The 26,248-nt window shown below is 28.8% G+C and overlaps 1 protein-coding gene across 5 annotated transcripts in view; it reads left to right on the top strand.

Annotated features, from left to right (window-relative positions):
- Positions 1–26,248, top strand: part of LOC109603894 (protein apterous) — a 128,090-nt gene that overhangs the window by 29,716 nt on the left and 72,126 nt on the right. For 3 of the 5 annotated variants that reach the window (XM_049963503.1, XM_049963505.1, XM_049963506.1), the window contains one exon: positions 5,124–5,635. In XM_049963503.1, coding sequence (XP_049819460.1) covers positions 5,124–5,635 — 512 coding nt within the window. Of the gene's footprint in view, positions 1–5,120; positions 5,636–26,248 lie in introns of all 5 variants that reach the window. The other 2 variants (XM_049963502.1, XM_049963504.1) reach the window with 1 other exon arrangement.

The raw sequence follows: 26,248 nt of genomic DNA on the forward strand, positions 1-26,248 counted from the left end.
AATTTATCATTCGACTTTAAATGCTGATTACACTTAAATTAAATACTATTTTTAATTCATTAATTGTTTTTCAAGCATTAAATTATTATTAGCAGATTAAATAATTTTATATTCTCTAATTTGTAATTGATATGTCTTTTTTTATTGAAAACCTTAATAATTTGGGCCAATCAATAATTATTTTTAAATATGCATAAATAACGAAACGCTGATGTGTACAATTCAATCAACACGGACAAGAATATTTTGCAATTATAATTCCGTGCATATATTTCATCAATAACTCCGTTGCTGGTAGCAGTAAAATTTATATGCATTAAATCAGTCGCGGGTTATGCGTTAACACGATCAACACAACAATGTGATATTAATGCACAGGAAAAATTCAACGTTAAAGTAGGAAGTAGTTCCCCACAGCCCTTGAGTTATACCTTCCTAACGCGGCCTGAAAACCAGCTCCTCGCCGCTGGTCGCCGCTGAGCCAAGGTTTGCATGCAGGAATTCTGCTATAGCTACCGGATGACCGGTCCATGAATTATGGTCCTGTAACTCACTTTCCTGAGATTAGAAAATGTAAATCATTTTGTCTCCATCTGAGTATAAATCAAAGTGAACTAATAGATTGGCGAGAATTTATTTACTTATCCTACTTAATACCGTACAAAATGCGTTGACTTATTTATTTATCACGGTATAGACGAATCTTACGAAAAATTTATTGGTTTGTTTTATTTACTGAAGATAAGTTTTCATTTGCTTTAACTATAAGTTTATAAAATGCCTTAATTAAATTATTGATCAAAGATGAGGGACAGAATTAATGTCATTGCCAAATTTAATCTTTTAAAACCAGAACGGTTCACATTTAATATGAATAGAAAAGAAAACGTCAGGTGGTCACCGTTATTCTTCACAACTACGTTCTCCATGTAATAATTACTATGGAAAATCTACTTGTTTCCAAAGTAATTTATAATTTATTTTCTACAACACAGTGGTTTTTACTTAGTTATAATTTCATTTTAAGTTGCATTATAAATTTTTATTCAAAACGTTTTCTAGTTCTTTCACTTTACTAAATGTCCTGTCTACTTTAAAAAACAGCTGCATAATTCACTTGTAATTCTAAATTTCATGGACAGCAGTTTAGTAAATTTAGAAATAATTTAGATGTAAATTAACACAAAATTTACCGTACTGCTCAACAGGATGTTCTTCAAGAAGTCAGAATATTCAATTTTTGGTTGACATTTTTAAGAACTATTATTAATATGATTTATTAATTATTTCACAGCAATTAATTAATTATGAATCGATTGGGTAACCAATTTTTTGTATCATATTTTTTTAATCTATTGAGATTTTGAACTTTCAAATATAATGTAATAATCGAGATTTTTCTGCTGGATTACCTCTTTTATGTCTTCTTAAAGTGCTCTAAAGAAAAGTGGTTGTAATCTAAGTCACACGGTGCCATTCTATATACGGTATATTGCAGAACATCGAAAACACCGTCAAGTTAGCGGGTAACGTGGCAGCATCTCCTTTTTCTTATTTTTCCGAACCGTTTTTGTTAGTTTAACACAGCGACGGGGAATTTAAAATATCCGTTACACAAAAAATAGAAAGTAACTGCTCTTAATTAAAACGGAATAATTTGTCAATGAAACGATACGGAGTAACTAAAACCAAATATCTAACGTATTCACACCAACCAGTTTGCCATTAATTTAAATCTTTGATTCCCATCAGCAGGATATTACGCTACAGGTTAGTCAGAGTAAATAATTAATTGTAATTTTTGTGTTAAGGTTAATTAATTTATATTTTATACTATTGTTTATCAACTACCGCAACAATAAAGCAGATAAAGATGCTGCGATTATAATTTCGTGAATATTCTTATAGATAAACATGGAAATATTAACGATAACATATACTTTCACATAATTAATTAAAATAGTATTCTATTATGCAAATCAACAGATAAAAGGCAGTTGAAAACTACCGAAATACATAAAAAATTATGGTCGTAACTGTTTAACATTCTGAGTTTCTGGGAATGGAACACAAATTCAATTTGTTTATTGGAATATAATAACGGAACGTGCTGTAAATAAATTCGTTTAAAAAATTTTAAATCACCTTGGGATACCACTGATTTATGGGAATTTATGCTCTTATTGATTTATAGAAACTGCAAATTATACCTACATTATAATACATTCTAAATTAAATTAAAACATTTATACAATATCACTGGAATGTAATATAATATCATTCAAATTTATAGTTCTCACATGATTCTACTTTAAAAGTTTTCCCGTTTACTCATAACTTTCGCATAAATTTTCAGTTTAAATGAAAACTTTGATGAAATGAAAACGGTCCAGGTAATTTAAAAATCGGTGAAGATAAGAGGCCAAGTGGTGATAATACGCAGCCTTGAGAACAGATCCCGATTGTGACGCCACTGCTAAAACGCTTTCTAAAGCCCTGTAAAATGAAAGGCCTCTCATCGCCGTTTATTTATGTCGCAATAAAAGGTTTATGCTCAGCCATCTCTTGCAGAATCTCAAATACACGCTGACCGTATCTTAAATCTTAATGATATGTCCTTAACATACATTTATGTCATTATTGTAATAGCTCAATAATCATAGCAGCTTATAAATTATTGTTTTTTCTTGGCTCTTTCTGAATGCGAGATTCTTATAACGATATTTTAGACTTGCTCGCTGATTATTAAAGCTGTGTAATAGTACATAAGCTTTGAAAATGCATCAGATAAAATGTTCTTGGCTAAGGCGATTCTACGGACTTTCTTATTTATTCAATACGAATTAGCATACCATGGATTGATGTTCATCAAATATAATATTAGATACGCTTAACTGATAAAAATGTTACTTTTTTCAACGTAATGTTCACGGAATAATAATATGTTTAGAATATTTTACATAAAATTATTATTAATTACATGTAATTTTATACCTGGGGTAAACAATGTTGGTAATGTGCAAATGCTGTAAATTGATTGAGTTTACGAGTAAACTGATGTATAGTATGTGTTTGATTGTACTTGATTGTACTTTTTCCAGCTTTACATTTACAGTCGTATTTATGTATATACAATTAATTTTAATTAGACACATGTTATAAAGTAAAATTATAACACAGAAATGCTGCAAATTAATGCCATTTTCCACTTGATAATTGTCTATTTAATAAAGAATCATATTTAATTTTACAAATGTTATTTTCAATTGTATTTATTATTTGTTCAAATCAAAATAGTATATCTCAGATCAGATTTAAAATGAATTGTTTTTTATTTTAAATGTTTCTAATTCTAACATACTAAAACTGATAAGCAAAAAATCAAATATTAATTTTTTAATCTTATTTTTTTGGCGATTTTGTTGTTTTTATAATAAATATAATTCGTTAGTTTAAAAATAAAGGAAGTTATTGTATTGTCTAAACAGTAAGTCAATTATATTTATAATTCTAGAAATGTCTATTACTCAAAGAAGTCTGGGCTACAAAAATATAATGGTCAGTTTATTATTGGAATAAATGCATTATAGTTAATACTTAAAATATAAAAAATAATATTTTGATAATTTGTTTTACTCAATACCAATATAATATCCATGATTAATTAATTTTAGTTTTAAAATAGTAATTTTGTAGGGTGGTATTGTGTGTGGCAAGATTTAAAAAATATGTTGAATATTATATTATGAATATTATTTAATTTATTTTAATTATTACTTTTTTCAGTCGTTTTTACATAATTAATAATTTGTTTTACCAATATTCTTCGATTAAAAAACAATCATTTCATTTTACGTCTCAAGTCTAGATATTTAATAGATTAAAATTTGTTATTTTAATTTAAAATGTTTTATGGGGAATAAGTCGCAAAGTTTAAATAATATTTTACCAATATTTATTAATTACTTCACGACCACATTTTTGAAGTAGATTTTATATAATTTTAATATATATTGTCAACATAAAAACAAATAAGAATATCTTAGATTAAAAAATAATATATTAATAATTTGTTTTTACCATTATTATTTGATTAAATTAATAATATACTGATAAGTAACAGAAGTAATTAAGTGTCAAATATTTATATTAGATTATTTTAAAAAATATCTTTATTGAGGATTTATTACACCATATTGTGTTCGAAAAGAATTAATGTAATTTTAATCAAACATTACTAACTCAGTAATTGCAATTAAATATTACAATATAAATCTCAATTTAATAATATTAGTACATTAACTTTTAAGAGATACTAACTTTTACAGAACAGACATTATCCAATAAAATATTTGATTATATTTATAATATATATATATTAATAAATATATAGTTAACTAGGTATTTATTTTTTATTCGTACAATATATAATACAAGTAATATACAATATTGGCAGAAAGTACAGTAACATTAAAAATAATAAATAAAAATACTTCTATTACCTACAAATTAAAAAAATTAAATGTTTAGCTGATAAAAAGTAGAGGAACTTTTTACTAAAATCCATTTAAAGTATATACCAGTATATGGTAATGGTATAGGGCTGATTTTCAGAATTTTTTAATAGGTCCTCTTCTTTGAATAGAGGGTGTTATGTATCATTTTATGTATAAAGAAATATTGAGGAACAACATGGTATCGTATTCAGATAAAAATATGCCACTAAAACTTTATTTTCAACAAGATAATGACCCAAAGCACACTTCAAAATATTTGAAGCAGTGGCTTTTAAGGGAAAAAATGTTATGAACTGGCCATGTCAATCTCACTATCTAAACTCTATTGAAAACTTATGGGAGATAGTGAACAACAAGATAAGAATCATCAGTAAAATTAAAATCTTTATTTTTTTTTATTGTTTAACTATCTAATTGTTAAATTCATTAAGTTACTTTTTAATATACATTTTTTTGAACATAATAACAAGGACAAAAATTATTTGAATTTTAAAAAAGTTGCTCTACTTTTTGCCAACACTTTAAATATATTTAGATAGTAATAGTAATTAACAAGAGTTTATCAATAATAATAATAAATAAATTGTTGTTGTTGTGTTTCAGCAGCAGCACGAGCAATACATAGGCCCGGCGTATGACCCATCCCGCGACCTCTCGCCGAACCTCCCCTCGTGCGACTCGTCAATGGGGGACGTAGACCCCAGCATCTCAAGCGGCAGTTCTTGCAGCACGCCCTCCAACAACAACCACCAGTCCTGCGGCTCGGACATCTGCAGGCCGCCGCCGACGTCGTCGTCCCATCTGCCGCCGCATCCGCCCCAATCGGTCACGCCGGCGGAGCTCTGCAGGCCCCACTCGTCCTTCGAGCATCACATACCAAAGTTAGAGCCCCTGCAGCCGAACTCGCCGCCGACACCCCCGTCGAACTGCACGGAAGACGGCACCGCGATCTGTGCGGGGTGCGGACTGAGGATCACCGATAGGTTTTATTTGCAGGCGGTGGACAGGAGGTGGCACGCCACCTGCCTCCAGTGTTGCCAGTGTCGGAACACTTTAGACGGTGAAATTACTTGTTTTTCCAGGGACGGGAATATTTATTGTAAGAAGGATTATTATAGGTATGTTTGTCTTACAATTTTACTAATTATAAAATATTTAATAGGGCTCGACCGATAAATCGGTATCAGGTACCAAGTGTATTTGCCTATTTTCTCTTCTGTGAAATTATTTTTTTCTACATTTTAAATAAAATAATTTATTATTTTATTATTATTTACTAAAGAAAACATTTAAGCGAATTATTTGTGGTTTCATTTTAAGAAAAAAACTACCTAAATTTTGGATATACAGGGTTCAATAATTTTAAAAAAAGTTTGGTTTACTAAGAAAATTTAAAAAATTTGAATAAAATTTGCTGAAACGTTTTAAAAATCTTATTAATAACACATTTTTTCTTTCTCATTAGCAAATTCTGAGGGAAAGTCTGTAATTTTGAATACATATCTAGGAAATGTTTTTTCAAATCTTTGCCTTACTTTTAAATCACTTGTTTATAAAAGATACTTCAACAGGCATATTTGTATCAATTTTTAGGAAATATTTCTTTGTTTTTTAAACGATATTCCTATGTTGTAAAAAAAATCAAAGATAAAATTTGTCAAGAAGGAAATGAGATTACTAAAAATAAATTTTTCTTAAAAAGTATTTAGTTTAAATCCCACACGAACGCCCCTGAAAGAAAAAAAAATGTTATTCATCAGAAAATGTTTTTTGACGTATAATAGCTGTGTACCAAATTTTTTTGAAATATCAGAAGTAAATGAGAATTAAAAAAATAAATTTTTATTAAAAAAATATTTGGTATAAATCCCATACGAACGCCCCTGAAATGAATAAAAAAAAATGTTATCCATCAGAAAAAGGTTTTTGACGTATAAGTAGCTGTGTACCAATTTTTTTAAAAAATATCTAGAGAAGCATCACAGATGTTATTAAAAATTTTATTTTTTGAAAAATTTACCAACCTATGTCACAAAATTAAGACGTTTAGGACATACTTTTTTCATTTGAGACATGAATAATGGGAAATATGTTGTTAATTTTTATTATTACTGTAAAATTTAAACAAGTATCTTAAGTGAAATTTATTTTTATATGGACATATTGGTTTTATGATTTTGTTGGCAATTAATACCGTTGGCAACATATGTAAGAAATAAAGTTTTTGACAAAATTTTAATAGTAGTAACTGTATATAATTTATATATAAATTAGAATATGTTCTAGTATCCTTTTAAATCATTTGCCATCGGCAATCGGCCGCTGGGTAAAAGTCTATCATCGGTCGAGCCCTAATACTTAAACTTATCTGATACTACGTGGTACTTTTTATATTATTTCATTTAGTTTTTATTAATAAACAGAGTAATACTGAATTACAACAAGAAATTACAGAACAGAATCTTGTAAATTAGTTATCTTGTTAAATAAATTGAAAACCAATTGAAGAAGGTGGATTAATGTATATGTTTTTGTGTAAAACAAATTGAAATAAAGAATCCTGTACTTGCTTGTAATTAATAATCGTAAGTAAGTGAGCCAGATGAATAATTCCGAGACATGTAATAGGAATATTTTCAGTTTCTTTGAGTAATAACTAGATGATGTTTTTATCGATACAGTTATTTTATTTCAATTAAAAAGCAACACAATTTTTACGAAATATTTCTTAGTTGTTTAAATAAAATTTCTAAGTTGGTACAAAGAATCAATGGATTAAATCTGCTCAGAAGGAAATGAGAATTAAAAAAATAAATTTTTCTTAAAAAGGTATTTAGTATAAATGCCACACGAAGTTTTTTGACTTATAGTAGCTGTGTACCAATTCTTTTTAAAATATCTAGATCACAGATGTTATTAAAAATTTAATTTTTTGAAAAATTTACCAACCTGTGTCACAAAATTAAGACGTTTAGGACATACTTTGATTTGAGACATGAATAATGGGAAATATGTTGTTATTTTTTATTATTACTGTGAAATTTAAACAAATATCTTAGGTGAAATTAATTTTTTTATGAACATATTGGTTTTATGGCTGTGTTGGCAATTAATATCGCTGGGAACATATGTAAGAAGTAAAGTTTTTGACAAATTTTTAATAGTAGTAACTGTATATAATTTATATATAAATTAGAATATGTTCTAGTATCCTTTTAAATCATCTGCCATCGGCAATCGGCCGCTGGATAAAAGTCTACCATCGGTCGAGCCCTAATACTTAAATTTATCTAATACTACGTGGTAGTTTTTTATTATTTCACTTAGTTTTTTCTGCGTAATACTGAATTGTAATAAGAAATTACAGAACATAATAGTTATCTTGTTAAATGAACTGAAAATCAATTGAAGAAAGTGAATAAATGTATCAGTGGTGTTTTGCCCGTTCAGTAAGTTAGTTATCAAAATCTCTGAATCAAAACATGTTTGTTTAAAACAAATTAAAATAAAGAATTCTGTACTTGTAATTAATAATCTCAAGTGAGTCAGATGAATGATTCCTAGATATGTAATAGAAATAGTTTCGGTTTCATTGAGCAATAACTAGATGATGCTTTTATCAGTTTATTTATTTTAATTAAAATGCAATACAAAATTTGTATCAAAAAATAGTTTTATCCTAATCCAAATAAAAAAGATCACACATAAAACCGAAAGTAGTATTTACATATGTAAATTTTATAGAATGTTTAATGAAGCTGAGAAAGTTTTTATTAGAAGTTGATATACATAAATATGTAAATAATTTGCATCAAATGCTCATTCATGTGACACTTTCGTAATTCTCAAGATATTTAAATGTATGGAACTAGTTTATATTATAAATAATTTATTTTATAAATTTAATATTCGATATAAACCAGATCGTCATATCGATCCAGATTTTCCTTTTACTATGAACTAAAAAAAATTTAAAATCATAATTTATTTAAAATTATTATAATTTTTTTTAGTAATGCGACTTGCATTAAAATAAATTAGGATAACAAAATAATGTCCATGTTACTTCTTATCGGTTAATATTAGAATTAAAATAAAGTTAGTTAGAAATGTACGTCTTTTAGAATGGTGTCATCAAAAGTCCTAATCCATATAAACTTTTACCCGTCACATATAAAATATAAACAATTAAACGTAATAATGTATTTCTTAAATTGTTATTAACCTTAAGAAAACCAGTTTATTTTATTTTAAAATCACCGGGAAATATTTATAGACATTATTGATTGCCTGACCAATAATACTTATTTTTACTGCTTCTATTTCTCGTATAAAAAATGGCTCGATTAAATATTCACCTGTAGTGAAATGTAGCTGTGTTATTTTGCATGCAAAATGCAAATTGTTCCTGGCTCAACTATGAAGTAAGGCGTTACAAGTCTAATTTTAGTTTTATGTTTATTTAATAGATTTAGTTTATGTATATTGAAAAACTAAAGTTGCAAGAAATATAATAAAATATTTATGTGGTGCATTAAGTTTTTATCGATTTCACCATGTCTTACACAATAAAAATATAAACATATTTACGAGTTATAGATGTAAACAGGTAATTATTGAATGCAAAATTGCCTTTACATTATTGTGGCCGATGAAATCTTCAAGAAGAGAGAAAGAAGGTCACAGATATAATATGGGTCACATTTTGGAAATCCGGTTTATATAAATACGTTCAACAGTGGACCGTAAAAACAAATAAACGTATCTGAAATTAATACATGATCGGTTTCAGTGTTTGTGGTTCTTGTATTAAATTTCAGATTATATTTTAACACTTCGCAAAAAGTCATTAACTTATCTTCCCTGACACATAATATCCACTAAATATAAAATCATTTAAATGGCTTAATATACGTCCCGCAATAAAGAAGGTCGAAGACTGACCAGTGACCAGTGACACCAGTGATGAATCCTTATAAAAACCCCACATCATGAGCGAACACTTTGTGGGATTAAACTCATAGATACTCAACACAAAGTAAACTGTTTGTTTATAGCCGTTTCGTATTTTTACTGACCTTTTGCAAATATGTGGATAAACACACACTTATGTAAAAAATATTGTATGTCGTGATAAAAAGCACCCACAAATATAACTGCTTAAGATAATGCTAACCTCTATCGACCTCATTTATTAGACACAACAAGTGTTGATTACACTGAATGTTTTAAATATTTTTGTGTCAGAACTTTCCTTGAATCATTTAGACTGGAAACATATCGTGAAGTGATAAACGATTCAAATTTTGTTTTAGTAAACCCTTTAACATACTAACAAAGCCTTTTTACATGTGCAGCATTTTAGAATTGAAAGTTTACGTTGACGCAAGAGCTTTTACCGCTATTCTCCAAAAGGAAAATGAAAACGCCGCTCAAACAAGTATACTACAAGCAACGGAATGAGTGATCTTAGTGTTTCAACAAAGACAATATTGAATGTTAATAAAGTAAACAAGTCAGATATGACCTAGAGCGTTCTGCAGTCCTAATAATTCAAGAAGTTGATATACGGCGGAATTTGCAAAACACACAGTGTAAAGAGCATCTTTTGCTGGATATTCAAACAATCTCTCGTTTACGAACATACCGGCTACTCCTGTGAATAACAGTTAGTCTGGGCATCTAAAGAATACGCGTCGCTACTGTTTAATATGACCATTTGATTAATTATATAACCAAGTTTATTAATGTCCGTAAGCCAGCCTCTTTCACTACCGTTTATTACCGTGTTCTTTGGAATGTCGGTTATCTCACTCAATACATTTTATAAGAACCGAAAGTATTATAACGTTCTTTTTTTTGTTTGTTGAAAAAATCTGAAAGCATACTGGGTATCTCCCAGAATTGTTCTCAGGCCTTATCTTAAAAATATTTTAGGATCTTTACGTTGGAAGTCCTCCGGTATAATTAATTCAATGCGGGCACAGGCGTTATTAAATTAATTACGGAGAGCAATACTGATCAAAAAATGATTGATAAAATCGCAGTATGGTTTCCGTATTACGGAAAATATTGCCTCTAATGGTCGTGATATTGTTCACATGGTTCACCACAAGGCAATAAAAATTAATTTGCGGTACGTATTTCTTCAAAAACTCAATGCTATCAAATATATAATTTTCTCTTGTACACTTCCTACCAGATATTGCGAGTTTCCTGTGGATTTGAATGTGCCTTGTTGCGATAAAAATTCAATGGCTAATTTTATCAACTCACGTGATATTTATGTCATAATATATTATGATACGTTGTGGGTGTTTACTTTTTAAATTTGAGGAATAATTTATTGAATATGTGCTTAAATACGAAAGTGTCTTCTTTCATAATAAAATAGAATTAAATTATTTGCAATGAACTGAGTAGGTTAAATCTCTGAAACTCTAAATTGAACAGGTAAGATTGGGTTATGTTATATAGTTTATAATATAAGATATTTTGTTTGTAATTTGCAAATTAGTGCATTAAAATATCAACCTGGGAGGGTTATTTGCAGATGCACAAAATAAGGGCATCTAAAATGAGTTGTTTAACTTCCTTCACTTAAGAAATATTATATAGAATTATCTTCTATTCTTCTTCTGTATTTCATTTGATGATATTTGAATCTCTGCAGATTTCGTAGTTCAGTCAATATATGTTAAGGTGGTACAACAGGAGGGGAGGATGGTACTTCGACTCTCTTTAAGCAGTAATTATGAATCAACAATAATACGATGTTGGGGGTAGACTTTTCTGGTTTTACTGAAAGTTTGAAATCTGGAAGATGAGTGTTTCCAAATCTTCCTGTGTCCATTATCGGAAGAAATAGTTTCTTTGGAAGAGTGTCATCGGTTTCATTTCTTGTGATACCAATATGTGATGGTGATGGTGTTCAGACAATAAGCGACTTTAATTCAGAATTGAATTTATTGTTTAATATCAAATAATGAGCTTATTAATTAAACTTTTAGGAAGATTAAAAGTATATGATCAACTGCTTTATAAATTACGAATAATTCAACTTTATAGTTTTACTAAAGGTTTGATTATCTTCATTATTGTTGAATAATTGTCATGTTTTTTTTAATTATTGGAATCTGACGGATGAGTGTTTTCAAATCTTCCTGTGTCCATTATCGGAAGAAATAGCTTCTTTGGCAAGAGTGTCATCGGTTTCATTTCTTATGATGCCAGTATGTAATGGGGATGGTGTTTAGAGAATAAGCGACTTTAATTCAGAATTGGATTTATTGGGTAGATTTAATGTCAAATAATGAATATAGCTTTGTAAATTACGAAGAATTTATCAAAATAGATGAATTTGAAGAGGACTGTGGGTCAATAAAAATTGATATTTTCGTAGGTAAAGAACTCTTACTCCTTCTAAAGTATTCGAAGCATCGGTGAAAAACGTTTTGATGATCCAATTTGGAAGAAGAATATGCTTGTAATTTTATTACTTCATTTATTTGGTTAATTTCTTTTAGTTTAATAATAGTATTATAATGGGGATGGTTTTTGACTGTTGGACAGGACATAATCATTGTTTGGCAGTTCTTGTATTGCTTCTATTTTACTAGCATATAAGAGGGAAAGTTTTTTTTTTCTATCTTGTACTTTGAGTTGTCTATCGATGCTAAATATTTTAAATATTTGTCTATGGAATAAAGTGGTGATTGGTGATGATGTATTTAACATACTAACTCATCAGATTTCGATGAACATAGTATCAAAGAAGAGCATATTAATAAATTCACTAATTTACATATACATATTGTCCTGAAATGAAAAATATTGTATGCTAAGGACAGTTAATGAACTAAACTGGTCATATTCTAAAAATGTGTATTTTTTAACTAAAGAAGTACCAAAAACAAATTAAAAAAATTATAAATTGATTGTGGAAGCCTAAAACTTTCAGTATCTGATATGCTTTGATCCCAGTTGGTTGGTTATTCGAAGATACTGAAATTGATGAGAGACAAAACGCAACACAGTATTATATGTTAACTATGACATCCATCACACAACATTTTTGAAAATTGAGATTTTGATGATCCAATTTGGAAGAAGAGTATGTCTGTAATTTTAATACTGCATTTGTTTGGTTAACTTCTTCTTTTAGACAGACTTCGATGGACATAGTATCATAGGAAAGAGTATTTCTGGTTCTCTCATGGTCACTTTTTTTACCCACCAAAGGGGTAAATTAAGACCAAAATTGTTGGTAAAAGTTTCACAATAAAATCTTCCATGTTTCATTGAGAATCACTGTTATTCATATTTTTTATAACAATTTTTTTCTTATATTCTCTAAGACTAATATATTTATATTGGCACAGATGTTTTTTATATTGGTACATTAGTGATAACATCGTTAAATACTTTTAATCAATTAAATTTTAAAGATTTGTACGATTACTGTATTACACTTTGAAAATTTTCCGTTAACTATTCAATGATGTACATTTAAAAGTAATTATAGGCAGTATAATTAAATAAAGTACATTCCATAAGTATGATTTATTCCTTTAAGATAATAATGCATTATTTAAACTTGAGTCTTAAATTGAAATCATGAGATGGTAGATTATCAGTGGTAAATACGGCGACCATGAAGTTTTAGCAATATTGAACGAACATCCGTGTTCTTGTAATTATGTCTTAAGAGCAGATTACTTCATAATCATAATTTAATTTGACCCAAATACCGGGCAAGATGAAAAATGCCCCGTACACATCGATATTGTTACCGTAACACGATTCTCCGGCACATAAAATTTTAAAACTCACGTCGGAGAGCGTCACGTCGTCGCTTTCGCAGTCAATAATATTGCGGCAGGTCTTAGGCCTGCGAAACTAAATTACATAAGGAAATCAATTAGTTGCGGCGAGTTTTCCTGGCAAGGGACCCCGACGCGATTGTGTACATTACCCAAGCCGGCGTGCGCTGCCCGGACCCCGGAGTAATGGTCACGACTCGACCATTTACCTCCGGCCGAGAGACTTATCGCCGGATAAATTGCGGCCGCTCGAATTTTCATGTCAGCACACAATAGATCCCAGATACAGGCTGCCTGTGTGAGGTATATTGACAGTTGTATGATCTGCGGGTGCTCCACGTCCATACATCAAACACGCTGATTGATCGCTACATTGTCGACACCGAACTATTTCCCCGTTGTTACACTTTCTACTACAACGTCCGATTTTTTCAACGTGGACCACTTCGCCTCTTCTGAGTCACCACTTTAAAATGCGTTTAATAAATAAGGGAATCACCTGTATTTGGAGCTCTTAAGAGGTCGTTCAATATTAATTTTCTACGCCTTTATATCCATACTTTCCATTAAATATTTAATTGCCAAAGCCATTCAGCCTATGCCGGGTATTTATAATTCGAAAGTTAGTAGCAAAGATAGATAAATATTGATGATATGGAAGCAAGCATCTGCAACGCGATTTTACTACTTAGATATCCAGTTAGAAGTGACAATAAACGGCCTGAAAGATGAGAACCAATAAAATTTTATAGTTTATTGATCCAGAATCTTTATTGAAATTTTTCCGGTTATATCTTTCGTAAAATTCGTATCAAGAAAAGCAGTGATGTAAATATTTTAGATTACACGTGTGTTGTGTAGTAAATTGATAAGTGGTTCAGAGTATTAAGTTGCTTAAAAACACTGCAAAATTCAACAAAACAAACATGATATTTATGTGGGAATTTAAGAACCAGTGGGAGTCAATTTCCTCCTACTTTTTTATCCATTTTTATAATTTATAATTTAAAAATTATGCGAAAAATCTTGTCATATGTCTAATGTGTCTAAATTATTCATTATCGTTCCTGTCTAACGTAATTAAGACAATCTTTGATCTACGTTAGTGGTCATTATCATTAGATTTTTGATTCTGGTTATTTTCCACACTCAATAACCTCCTTACTCTAATTTTACTGCCACTCTTGAACAAAATGTATCAGTTGATTTGGACCTAATTATAAAAGTGACAATGACCCAGTGAAAACCGGTTGCATCAGTTTTATATCTTAAAACAAATGGTCAAGATTCGGTCTGTTGTATATTATAAAGTTAGTTTATTTTACGATTATTTGTATTTATGAATACAATTATATTAGTATATACACTAATTTACATACTCTTTGTCCTAAAATTAAAAATAGTTGCAGCCGTTTAAAAGTGAACCAAATTGGTCACATTCTAGAAGTGCATATTTCTTGACTAAAGAAGTACAAAAAACCATTAAAGTAATTATAAATTGATTGTTTCAGCCTGAAACTTTCAGTATCTGGTATGTTTTGACATCAGTAGGCCTCACTGATAATTTTCTACCCTTCAAAATTCAATGTTTAGTTCTCTCTTGCTTTTCTAGAGGGTAAAATCTATTTTCAATCATCCTGTTCCTCAATTAATTACAAGGGAGCAATTTCGGCTAAGTTATTCTCGTCATATCCAAAAAATAAGAAAAAATTTGAAAAAAAATTTGTCACAGAAAGCTGTTTGAAATTTTAACACTGCATTTGGTTGGTTAACTTCTTCTTTTAGTTTCATAATAGTATTATAATAGGGGTTGAAGGCATTTTATGGTTTGAAGTATTACTGACTCTGTTGGATAGGACATAATCTTTGTTGGGCCACTTCAAAATTCAATGTTTTGTTCTCTCTTGCTTTTCTAGAGGGTAAAATCTATTTTCAATCATCCTATTCCTCAATTATTTACAAGAGAGCAATGTCGGCTAAGTTATTCTCGTCATATCCAAAAAATAAGAATAAATTTGAAAAAAATTTTGTTACAGAAAGCTGTTTGTAATTTTAACACTTCATTTGGTTGGTTAACTTCATCTTTTAGTTTCATAATAGTATTATATTGGGGGTAGAAGGCATTTTATGAATTGAAGTGTTACCGACTCTCTTGGATAAGACATAATCTTTGTTTGGCCACTTCAAAATTCAATGTTTTGTTCTCTCTTGCAGTTCTAGGGGGTAAAATCTATTTTCAATCATCTTGTTCTTCAATTAATTACAAGGGAGCAACTTCAGCTAAATTATTCTCGTCATATCCAAAAAATAAGAATAAATTTGAATAAAATTTTGTCACAGAAAGCTGTTTGGAATTTTAACACTACATTTGGCTGGTTAACTTCTTCTTTTAATTTTACAATAGTATTATAATAGGGGTTGAAGGCATTTTATGGTTTGAAGTGTTACTGACTCTGTTGGATAAGACATAATCTTTGTTTGGCTAGTTCCAAATTCAATGTTTTGTTCTCTCTTGCAGTTCTAGAGGGTAAAATCTATTTTCAATCATCTTGTTCTTCAATTAATTACAAGGGAGCAACTTCGGCTAAGTTATTCTCGTCATATCCAAGAAATAAGAATAAATTTGAACAAAATTTTGTCTCAGAAAGCTGTTTGTAATTTCAACACTGCATTTGGTTGGTTAACTTCTTCTTTTAGTTTCATAATAGTATTATAATGGGGGTTGAAGGCATTTTGTGGTTTGAAGTGTTACTGACTCTTGGATAAGACATAATCTTCGTTTGGCCACTTCAAAATTCAATGTTTTGTTCTGTCTTACAGTTCTAGAGGGTAAAATCTATTTTCAATCATCCTGTTCCTCAATTAATTACAATGGGGCAACATCAGCTAAGTTATTCTCGCCATATCCAAAAATTAAGAATCAATTTGACACAAAAAGCTTATGTTTGAAATTTATATCTAAAGCATTGTGCCCAACACATCTCTGATAATTTACAGATCTATAAATTAAATGGTGCCTTTCCCGAAGATCCCAGATAGTTTTTGTATTGGCCTAACAGTGTAAGATCTACTCCACATTGAATTCATTTTTTCCAATTGATCACCATACATTCCATTTTAGACAATCGTACTGCGCCTTGACATTATACGTCTATAATAGTAGCTAGTTTTATACCCGTCGGGTTTTTCCTTTATGGTTCTGATAGTTTTATCCCATTGACCATTGACAGCGTATGCGGTATTCAATGGGTGCTTAGCGTGGTCAAGCGCGACCAACTCTTATTTATTACATATTTTCTTCTTTTTAATCGTTTCGACATATTTGGAATTTTCGCAGAATGTTTTGTAATAATTTATAGGAGTCAGCTTCCTTCGTGCCAACGCTGGCAATTTTTTGTAATTATTTAATAGGAAAAACTAGTACGTTAGCTTGAAGCTTTCAATAATTACACAAGGGAATATATTAGTTCCTTTGTTGACTGCCAAAACCTGTCCATATTAAATCCCCAGAAGCTCCAATGTTAAAAAATGTCTGTGTATTCAATATAAAATACACACAGTGTGTTACAGATAGTATCAAAACAATAAAGACGTCGACAAATGGTATTTTTATTAATATTGACCTTATTTAAAAACACCAAAGTGACAATTATATTAATTAAAATGATCTCATTAGAACGCTAAGTACAAATATATTGTGGCTGAATAATCTCTAGATTGCACATTGACAACACCTGTAACGTATTTAAATTACAAAACGCCTTCCAAACACCTTCTTTAAATAACCGAATAAATTCAATATGAATATGTTAATCAAGTCAGGCAAAAGGTTCACAGTTGACCGCAACGTCTAAGTAAATTATATCACCACAAGTGAAATTATGGAATTTCTTTAAATAACATGGCCCATAATCGGACCGCTTTATTCATAGTTGGTTGTACGTATACAAGGTGTTTTTTTTATAAATGTAAACGTCTTAATGCAGACCAGATTCGATAACCGGAGGCGTCCGTGATCAAAGAAAGTTGAGACAATTTCGACATAATCTATCGCAGACTTTTTAAACTGAATTAATTTTGTCATGTGTACATTTTCTCTGAAATGTCTTATCAATTTTGGACTTTTTATTAGAATATTTATAATTTTTCATAAGGTATTCAAGTTATAAGTCATTGTACCTCAAAAAGTATTTAGTACTGCATTGTAATAATTTTATTATTGCCATTCTAAACATACAAAATCACTATAAACTCGATATATTAAAGGTTCATCAGTCAAGATGAATTTACTAAACTCAATTATTCAATTCATTACAAAAATATCAGTTATGTTAAAATTGCCGTACCTGTTTTCAATGGGAATGTTTTACAGTTTTAAAATTTTTATTCAAGATCCCATAATTGATAAAACAAGTAGTATTGAGATTAAAAGTTCTCAGAAAACACGATAATAAAATAGGGTAATTTTTGTATATAAAAAGACGATTTCAGCCAAAATTGCACAAGGAACAGCATTTCTGAGTATAAACAACTTGTGTGTAAGTTGTATCAGATACATTAGGTATTTAAATACAGTTTTATTAAGTTACTTTGATCATTTTGTGTCGTTTCATTTGCATGCAACACAGTAAGGCGTTAATAATAAAAGAAAAGAATAAAAACAATAGTGAAATATATGTCTGCATATGTTTCATGATTATTTGAGTTTTATTGAGTATTAATATTGACAAAAGGCAATGGTCGTAAGACCAATATACGTGCATAATCCGAAAATTAATCTTCAGATTTTTGTATCGACTTTCATTTTATATGTGCTGAAATGCAATTAATAAAATTTATTCAACAGCTATAAAATATCGTAAGACAAAAATAAATACGACTGGATGTATAGATCATATTAATATCCATACGCAGGTGCGACTTGCTTGCAAAGTAAGAATTGATGAGAAATGTACTAAATAAAATTTATATCAAAGCGTTTAGATTTATACAATGATATAAATCGTTGAAGATAAATAATGTGGGTTATTTAAAAACTCGCATGACGTATGGAGTAATATTTTTGAATATATGCGTATTCCTTTTTTGTTCGGTACAACCGAGCTGAACCAAAGGTTTATTTGTGTTGTGTTCGTGTTTGTTCAAATACAAAAGGTAATCTAGCAACTAGACTAAAAAATAGAGGACGCTCATCCGTGTCAATCCTTGGAAAAGCGGTAATTATAATTAAAATATTGCTCAGGTAAAATTTCACGTATATACTTTGGTCAAAAAGGCGGTCAATAATAAGCAAGCTCAGTCTGTAATTTTTAAAGGTATTATGTAAATAGCCCCGGAATTTGCTGTGTAAACTATTATAATTTTTATAATTATATGTAATTGCTAAATGACAGCTTATTTTTCTGGAAAACAGAAATATCACGTTAACGCAGTCCCTTTTTCACCTTATAAATGCAAAAAAATGTGCGCAGATAATCATAGCATGCATTTATAACCGGTTGCAAATTACACAGTTATTGCACATTCGAATTAATTGATTTCGATGTTTACAGTGTGCAATTCGGAATAACGTTTGTATTACTTGGAGGCTTCTGTTCAATCGAGGTTAAATGTCGGGAAATAATGTGCAGTCGGAATTTGATGGCGTTATTTTGTCTACGTTATCACTTTGTTTTGGAGATCTAGAGAACACCGAGACCGATAAAGATGAACGACTCATCATCACAGCCAGAAATTATTCGAACGGTTCTAGAATCTCAATTTTCAAATTGATGGTAATCATAGTTAACATAATATTGTAATCTTTTTACCTCTGTGGTACTCATCAATTTCAGTAACTTCGAAATAAATACACGCGAAATTTTGATCAAATTTATTCTTATTTTTTGGATATGACGAGAATAACTTAGCTGAAGTTGCTCTCTTGTAATTAATTGAAGAACAAGATGATTGAAAATAGATTTTACCCTCTAGAACTGCAAGAGAGAACAAAACATTGAATTTTGAAGTGGCCAAACGAAGATCATGTCTTATCCAACAGAGTCAGTAACACTTCAAACCATAAAATGCCTTCTACCCCCATTATAATACTATTATGAAACTAAAAGAAGAAGTTAACCAACCAAATGCAGTGTTAAAATTACAAATAGCTTTCTGTGACAAAATTTTATTCAAATTTATTCTTATTTTTTGGATATGACGAGAATAACTTAGCTGAAGTTGCTCTCTTGTAATTAATTGAAGAACAAGATGATTGAAAATAGATTTTACCCTCTAGAACTGCAAGAGAGAACAAAACATTGAATTTTGAAGTGGCCAAACGAAGATCATGTCTTATCCAACAGAGTCAGTAACACTTCAAACCATAAAATGCCTTCTACCCCCATTATAATACTATTGTGAAACTAAAAGAAGAAGTTAACCAACCAAATGCAGTGTTAAAATTACAAACAGCTTTCTGTGACAAAATTTTATTCAAATTTATTCTTATTTTTTGGATATGACGAGAATAACTTAGCTGAAGTTGCTCCCTTGTAATTAATTGAAGAACAAGATGATTGAAAATAGATTTTACCCTCTAGAACTGCAAGAGAGAACAAAACATTGAATTTTGAAGTGACCAAACGAAGATCATGTCTTATCCAACAGAGTCAGTAACACTTCAAACCATAAAATGCCTTCTACCCCCATTATAATACTATTATGAAACTAAAAGAAGAAGTTAACAACCAAATGCAGTGTTAAAATTACAAATAGCTTTCTGTGACAAAATTTTATTTAAATTTATTCTTATTTTTTGGATATGACGAGAATAACTTAGCTGAAGTTGCTCTCTTGTAATTAATTGAAGAACAAGATGATTGAAAATAGATTTTACCCTCTAGAACTGCAAGAGAGAACAAAACATTGAATTTTGAAGTGACCAAACGAAGATCATGTCTTATCCAACAGTCAGTAACACTTCAAACCATAAAATGCCTTCTACCCCCATTATAATACTATTATGAAACTAAAAGAAGAAGTTAACCAACCAAATGTAGTGTTAAAATTAAAAACAGCTTTCTGTGACAAAATTTTATTCAAATTTATTCTTAGTTTTTGGATATGACGTGAATAACTTACCTGAAGCTGCTCCCTTGTAATTAATTGAGGAACAGGATGATTAAAAATAGATTTTACTCTCTAGAACTGCTAGAGAGTACACAAATTGAATTTTGAAGTGGCTATGGATAACCAAAAAGTACTCTTTCCTTTGATACTATGTCCATCCAGGTCTATTAAGTTAAAATGTTAAATACATCACCACCAATCACCATTTTATATTAAAAATTCCATAGATAAATATTTAAAGAACTAGCCTCGATGTACAACTCGAAATACACTTTAGAAGATAGAAGAACATAAGCTATTTGTGTCAAAAAGTTATTCACATTTATTCTTAATTTTTGTATATGACGAGAATAACTTAGCTGATATAGGAATTATAGAATAATGTTTAAAATTATTTTCATCGAAAATAACATACAGGTACTAACTTTAATATACTGTATGGCCCTTAAACAACGTGCATTAATTTTGTTTTAATTTTTAATAATGCTCTGTCTCAATTGTCGTTATTAAACAACACATTGAAGGCACGGCATCCTCGATCTCAATTTCATAAGTTCCACAGCTTTCAAAATTTAGTTCAAGTGCATCCTCGATGTAACAGGTAACGGTATAAACAGTAAACGTTTGCGGTGTAATTTTAGATTAAAATCAAATTTAATTACGATTTATTTATGTCAAGTTTCAATTATAAATGTTCACAATACCTAGATTTTTGAAAAGATTGAATATAACAATAATGATTGCCTATATTTAACACAGACCAACTTGTTCGCTGTAATTAAGGAAAACACGATTGCCAGATGTCGCTTTAACGTTTCTATAATGTTTAACAGTATCTGGGGGATTTTTTTTAAATATAGTCCTATTCATGGGTCAACAGGATTAATATGATGGTGAATTCATTTTACTGTTTATTACATTTAAATTTAAGTAGGTTAATAATCGATACTGTTTCCATGTTCGTTACCTTGTTGCAACAGCGATAAAAGTTCCAAGAAAAAAATATTTTGTTTGTGCCGATAAATGTAACTCTGCACAAAGTGAAACAAGATTTTGTTGATGATACTTCTACCAGATTTGACCTTTGACCCCGTGTTATATTTATGAAATAATCTAGAAAAAATCCTCGTATAACACTGATAATGGAGTTATCTCTGCCTCAAGAGCCGTTTATTTATAATCCTCACAATTCGATGTTTTGTTATGGTCAATTTAATAAAATCACATTTTTTGGATGCATGTTTACAAAGACAAAATAAAAATTTGTAATTTAGATAAGCGTTTTTACTTTTTTATGAGATAAACAAATGTTATGATTTATGGGCTTGTTTGAGTAATGACACATGGATTTATATTATATTATGGTATTACAGTATTTAACTTAATAGTTTGTATTTAATCGGGTTATTGAATTGAAGGAATTACTTTTCTAGTGGTTCAAATAATTGAATTTTAAAAAATTCAACTAACAAAACAAATCAATAACATGAAATGCATTAAATTATCGAATATTGTCAAAGTATTTACTTAAATACCTGTATTTTATAATGTTTTATATTTGCGCTCTGATGGTTACGTACTCATGCATATTTTTATATATTTATTTATTTTTGTTGATTTATATATATATATATATATATATATATATATATATATATACAAATATTGACTTTAGTAAAATTTGACTATTATATAAAATATTGAAAACAAGCTTTTTTTTTTAAATAAATAATTTATTTCCCAGACAATGTTCATCCATATTGATATTTACACGATAAATCAAATTTCATGATATTCAGCTGGCTCCGCTCTCCATATTATCTCAGCATATTGAACATGTAGGTACACATTGATAAAACATTTGGTGGGTAGAAGCATTTTAAAGAATTTATCGTGTTATGTCACAACCACATATATCCTGCACAGAACGAAGGTTAAGGTTAAACACATATCAAAGCTAATCGACAAGTGTTTACTCTATTTCTGTTGCATGGTGACAAAATTATCGAAATGTGGAGTGAAAATGATTGTTCCTTAATAAATGTCTACATTACTACGATGATGAGTCAGAATGTATTTTTACATTTTTCTGCATAAAAATATTTCTTCCAACGTTGTTCTAATAGTTCCACTAGTGTTGCAGACAAACACAATTTACTGACACTTACGTTAAACAAAGAGAATTTTATAAAAATACTGAATTTATATTGAAATCCATAAATTGACAATTATTTTGAATAAATTAAGTTTATTATGTGTTAAATTTATTTTATTTGTTTCAGGTAAGAACTATATGCATATGTAAAAAATTAAGTAGTAAGTATTTAATTTTTGCAATTTTTAATTAGTGCATACATATTTTTATTTTTTGATGGTGACCCCATTTAAATGGCAAATATATGGTGTCGATATCTTATTTTCATTTTACATTTGTATGTTTTTTAACATGCTTATCGCATTTAGACGGATGTTGTACGAAAAATTAATTTCCGCAATACAAAAATAAAATAATTTCATTTCGATATTTCATTAATTATTATTAGTTTATCATTTATGTAGCTGAAAACGAAGAATATTAATTAATTTGAACTGACGGTTACTGTAATGTTTGATTCGAATGAAACAAAGTGGACCGTGAAGCTTCTTAACATTTCGTAGAACCCACGTGGTCCCAATTTAACACGGGAATCCTTAATAAAATAACAGTGATTTCGAGTGCAGTCGTCCGTGCGCCATGTGTGGCCCTGATTCGTAAAAGACAAAGCGAATGCAAGCGCCTCCTTTATTCGATTGGTTTGTGCAATCAGTTCGAGGAAATGATCGACCATCGACAGACTTCTTCCTAAGCCATCTTGCACTCACCGCATGCTTGTGGTTTTTATCACGTTTGATCTTAATGTCATCAAATTGTTGGTCGCATTGGCATACGGAATGGATTTGCATTAGTGATAGTTCTCTAGGTATGTTCCAATTATATTTGAATTCTAGAGATGTAGATACGTTTACGTGTATGTAATCTCTAATGAGTGACTACTTGCGACGCATCAGAAGGAATTCCTAGAAAATTATGAATATGTGCTCTACGTACCGGGTAACATACAAACACAAAAATAATTTTTAAAATGATTTGGTACTATTATGTAATTTTTCACCAATAAAATTTTTTAATAATTTCTAATGGAATTGTATATATTTTTATATTTAGATTAGTGGCAAGGCTCATCTATTCACATCTTTTTTATCATTTGAAATATAAATTAAAATTTGAAAATTATATTGAGATACATATATACAATGTGGCCCATTTGAAAGAGGTACGCTCCCATAAAATTTGTATTATTTCTCTGATTTTCACAAACTTTTTTTCAATTGTAATGCATGAAAATATGTGCAAATTGTTAAAATTGAAGAAATCATTTTGTCAAATTATTTATATAAAATCTAACTACACCACTGGATTAAGCACTCCCTGAAATAGGTATATACTAAATTTCATACAAATTTATAATTTTGTAAAATTTATTAAATATTTTTTTATCAAGTAATTTATGGAATAAACTATCAATAATAGCATAAATTATCTTTTCTTTTCAAGAATATTAAAGTATTATGCTAATTATACTATACTTATACTAATACTCTTAATACTCAAATTTTATTTACTTTCTCTAATCCACTGTTCAAATCAAGATATTTATTAAATATTTTTCATAAACTCATGATGATCTTTCTCAATTATTGTGGGATAATTTTCATACATTATGCACTAATTGTACAACTAAAATACTCCCTGTAATGGATATATATTAAATCTCATAGCAAAATTATAGAAATTTATAGAAAAATTAAAAGTTTTATTTTTAATAAATATTTTTTTTTAATAAATTAACTATTATTTTATTTTTCAAGAATATTAGACTGTTATGCTAATAATAATATACTTATAAAAATACTCTTAATACACAAATTTTGTTTACTTCCCCCAATCCACCGTTTAAATCAATGTGTTGATTAAATATTTTTCATAAATTCACCATTACCTTTCTCAATTGTTCTGGGATAATTTTCATACATCATTCATTCATTCTACTCCAAAAATATAAGTTGTAAGAGTACTCTAATATTGTTTAAAATAAGATAAATTGTACTATTTTTGACAATTTATTTCATATACTACTTAATAAAAAAAAAATAAAATCCTAATAAGAATATGATTTTTATGAAATTTTGTATATATTCTTTTCGGGAGGTATTTAATCCATTGGTGAAGCTAGATTTTACTTGTAAAGCATGAAAATATCTGCTTATAGACAAATTGTTACGTTTTTTACCTAAAACCAAAATTCTTTAGATATTATAATTGAAGAAATCATAAAAGCAAATTTTTTATATAAAATGTAACTGCGCCACTGGATTAAGCACTGTAATGAACAAATTTAAAAACTAAAAATATAATTTTTATTAAGTATTTTTTTAATAAAATAGTTTATGGAATAAATTATAAATAATAGCAACAATTATCATATTTTTCAAGAATATATGTTATGTTAATAATAATATATTTATAAAAATACTCTTAACACACAAATTTTATTTACGTCTCCAATGCACCGTTCAAATCAATGAAAATAAATATTTTTCATAACTTCATGATTATCTTTCTCAATAATTGTTCTGGAATAATTTTCACGCGTCATTCATTATTTATAAAAAAAATGTAAGTTTTAAGAGTAGTCTAATATTGTTGAAAAACAAATTATTCTGTGTTATTGTTGATAATTTATTCCACAATTTAAAAAAATAAATTCCTTATAGACAAAATGTTGCGTTTTTTGGCCTAAAACCAAAATCTACAGGGTAATTCTTTAGGTATGACAACATATTAATAAATTTTTATATAAAATCTGACTACACCACTGGATTAAACACTCCCTGAAATGGGTATATACTAAATTTCATGGCAAAATTTACAAATTTTGTAGAAAAATTTATTAAATATTTTTTTTATCAGGAATTTATGGATTAAACTATCAATAATAGCAAAAATTATCGTGCTTTCCAAGAATATTAGAATGTTATGCTAATAATACTATAATTTTAGTAATTCTCTTAATACTCAAAATTTATTTAGTTCCTCCAATCCACCATTTAAATCCATGTTGTGAGATAATTTTTTCATTAATTCTACAACAAAAATATGAGTTTTATGAGTAATATTGTTCAAAAATAGGAAAGAATAATTCGTGTTATTTTTGCTCATTTATTTAAATAAAAAAATAAATTCCTAAGAATATGATTTTTAATTTTTTATGAAATTTTGTATATAGCCTTTATCTGATTAGTATAATTTAGAAATAATTAACCTCAAAAATATGCCAACTTAACGATTTTATCTCAAATTCTTCATTTTATGATTTAATTATGTTACGTTATTTTTTAAGAGAGTAAAGAAAACTGTTCTTTTTTCCTAAATATATCGATTTTCATTGAGACAAAGTTGTTTAACGTTTAACACGTTACCGCCACTTCAAGTAAGAGATACATTGAAAGATTTTAATAAGATAACATGGTAAATAATCGAATATCTTAAATGTATCTTTACTTGGTATCTTCGAAAGTTATTTCTGATAACAGTTGAGTATTAGACTTCCAATGGACATCGTAAAAACTTAATTATAGACTACCTATTCAATTAGTAATTATTTACATATATTTTTAATTTATTCGGCCACCAAATACATATGAGCATGTATATATGTGAATAAAGAATTCGACAAATAGAAGAAAAATTCAGTTTAA

Source organism: Aethina tumida, chromosome 2 (assembly GCF_024364675.1).
Source record: "Aethina tumida isolate Nest 87 chromosome 2, icAetTumi1.1, whole genome shotgun sequence".
NCBI lineage: Eukaryota > Metazoa > Arthropoda > Insecta > Coleoptera > Nitidulidae > Aethina > Aethina tumida.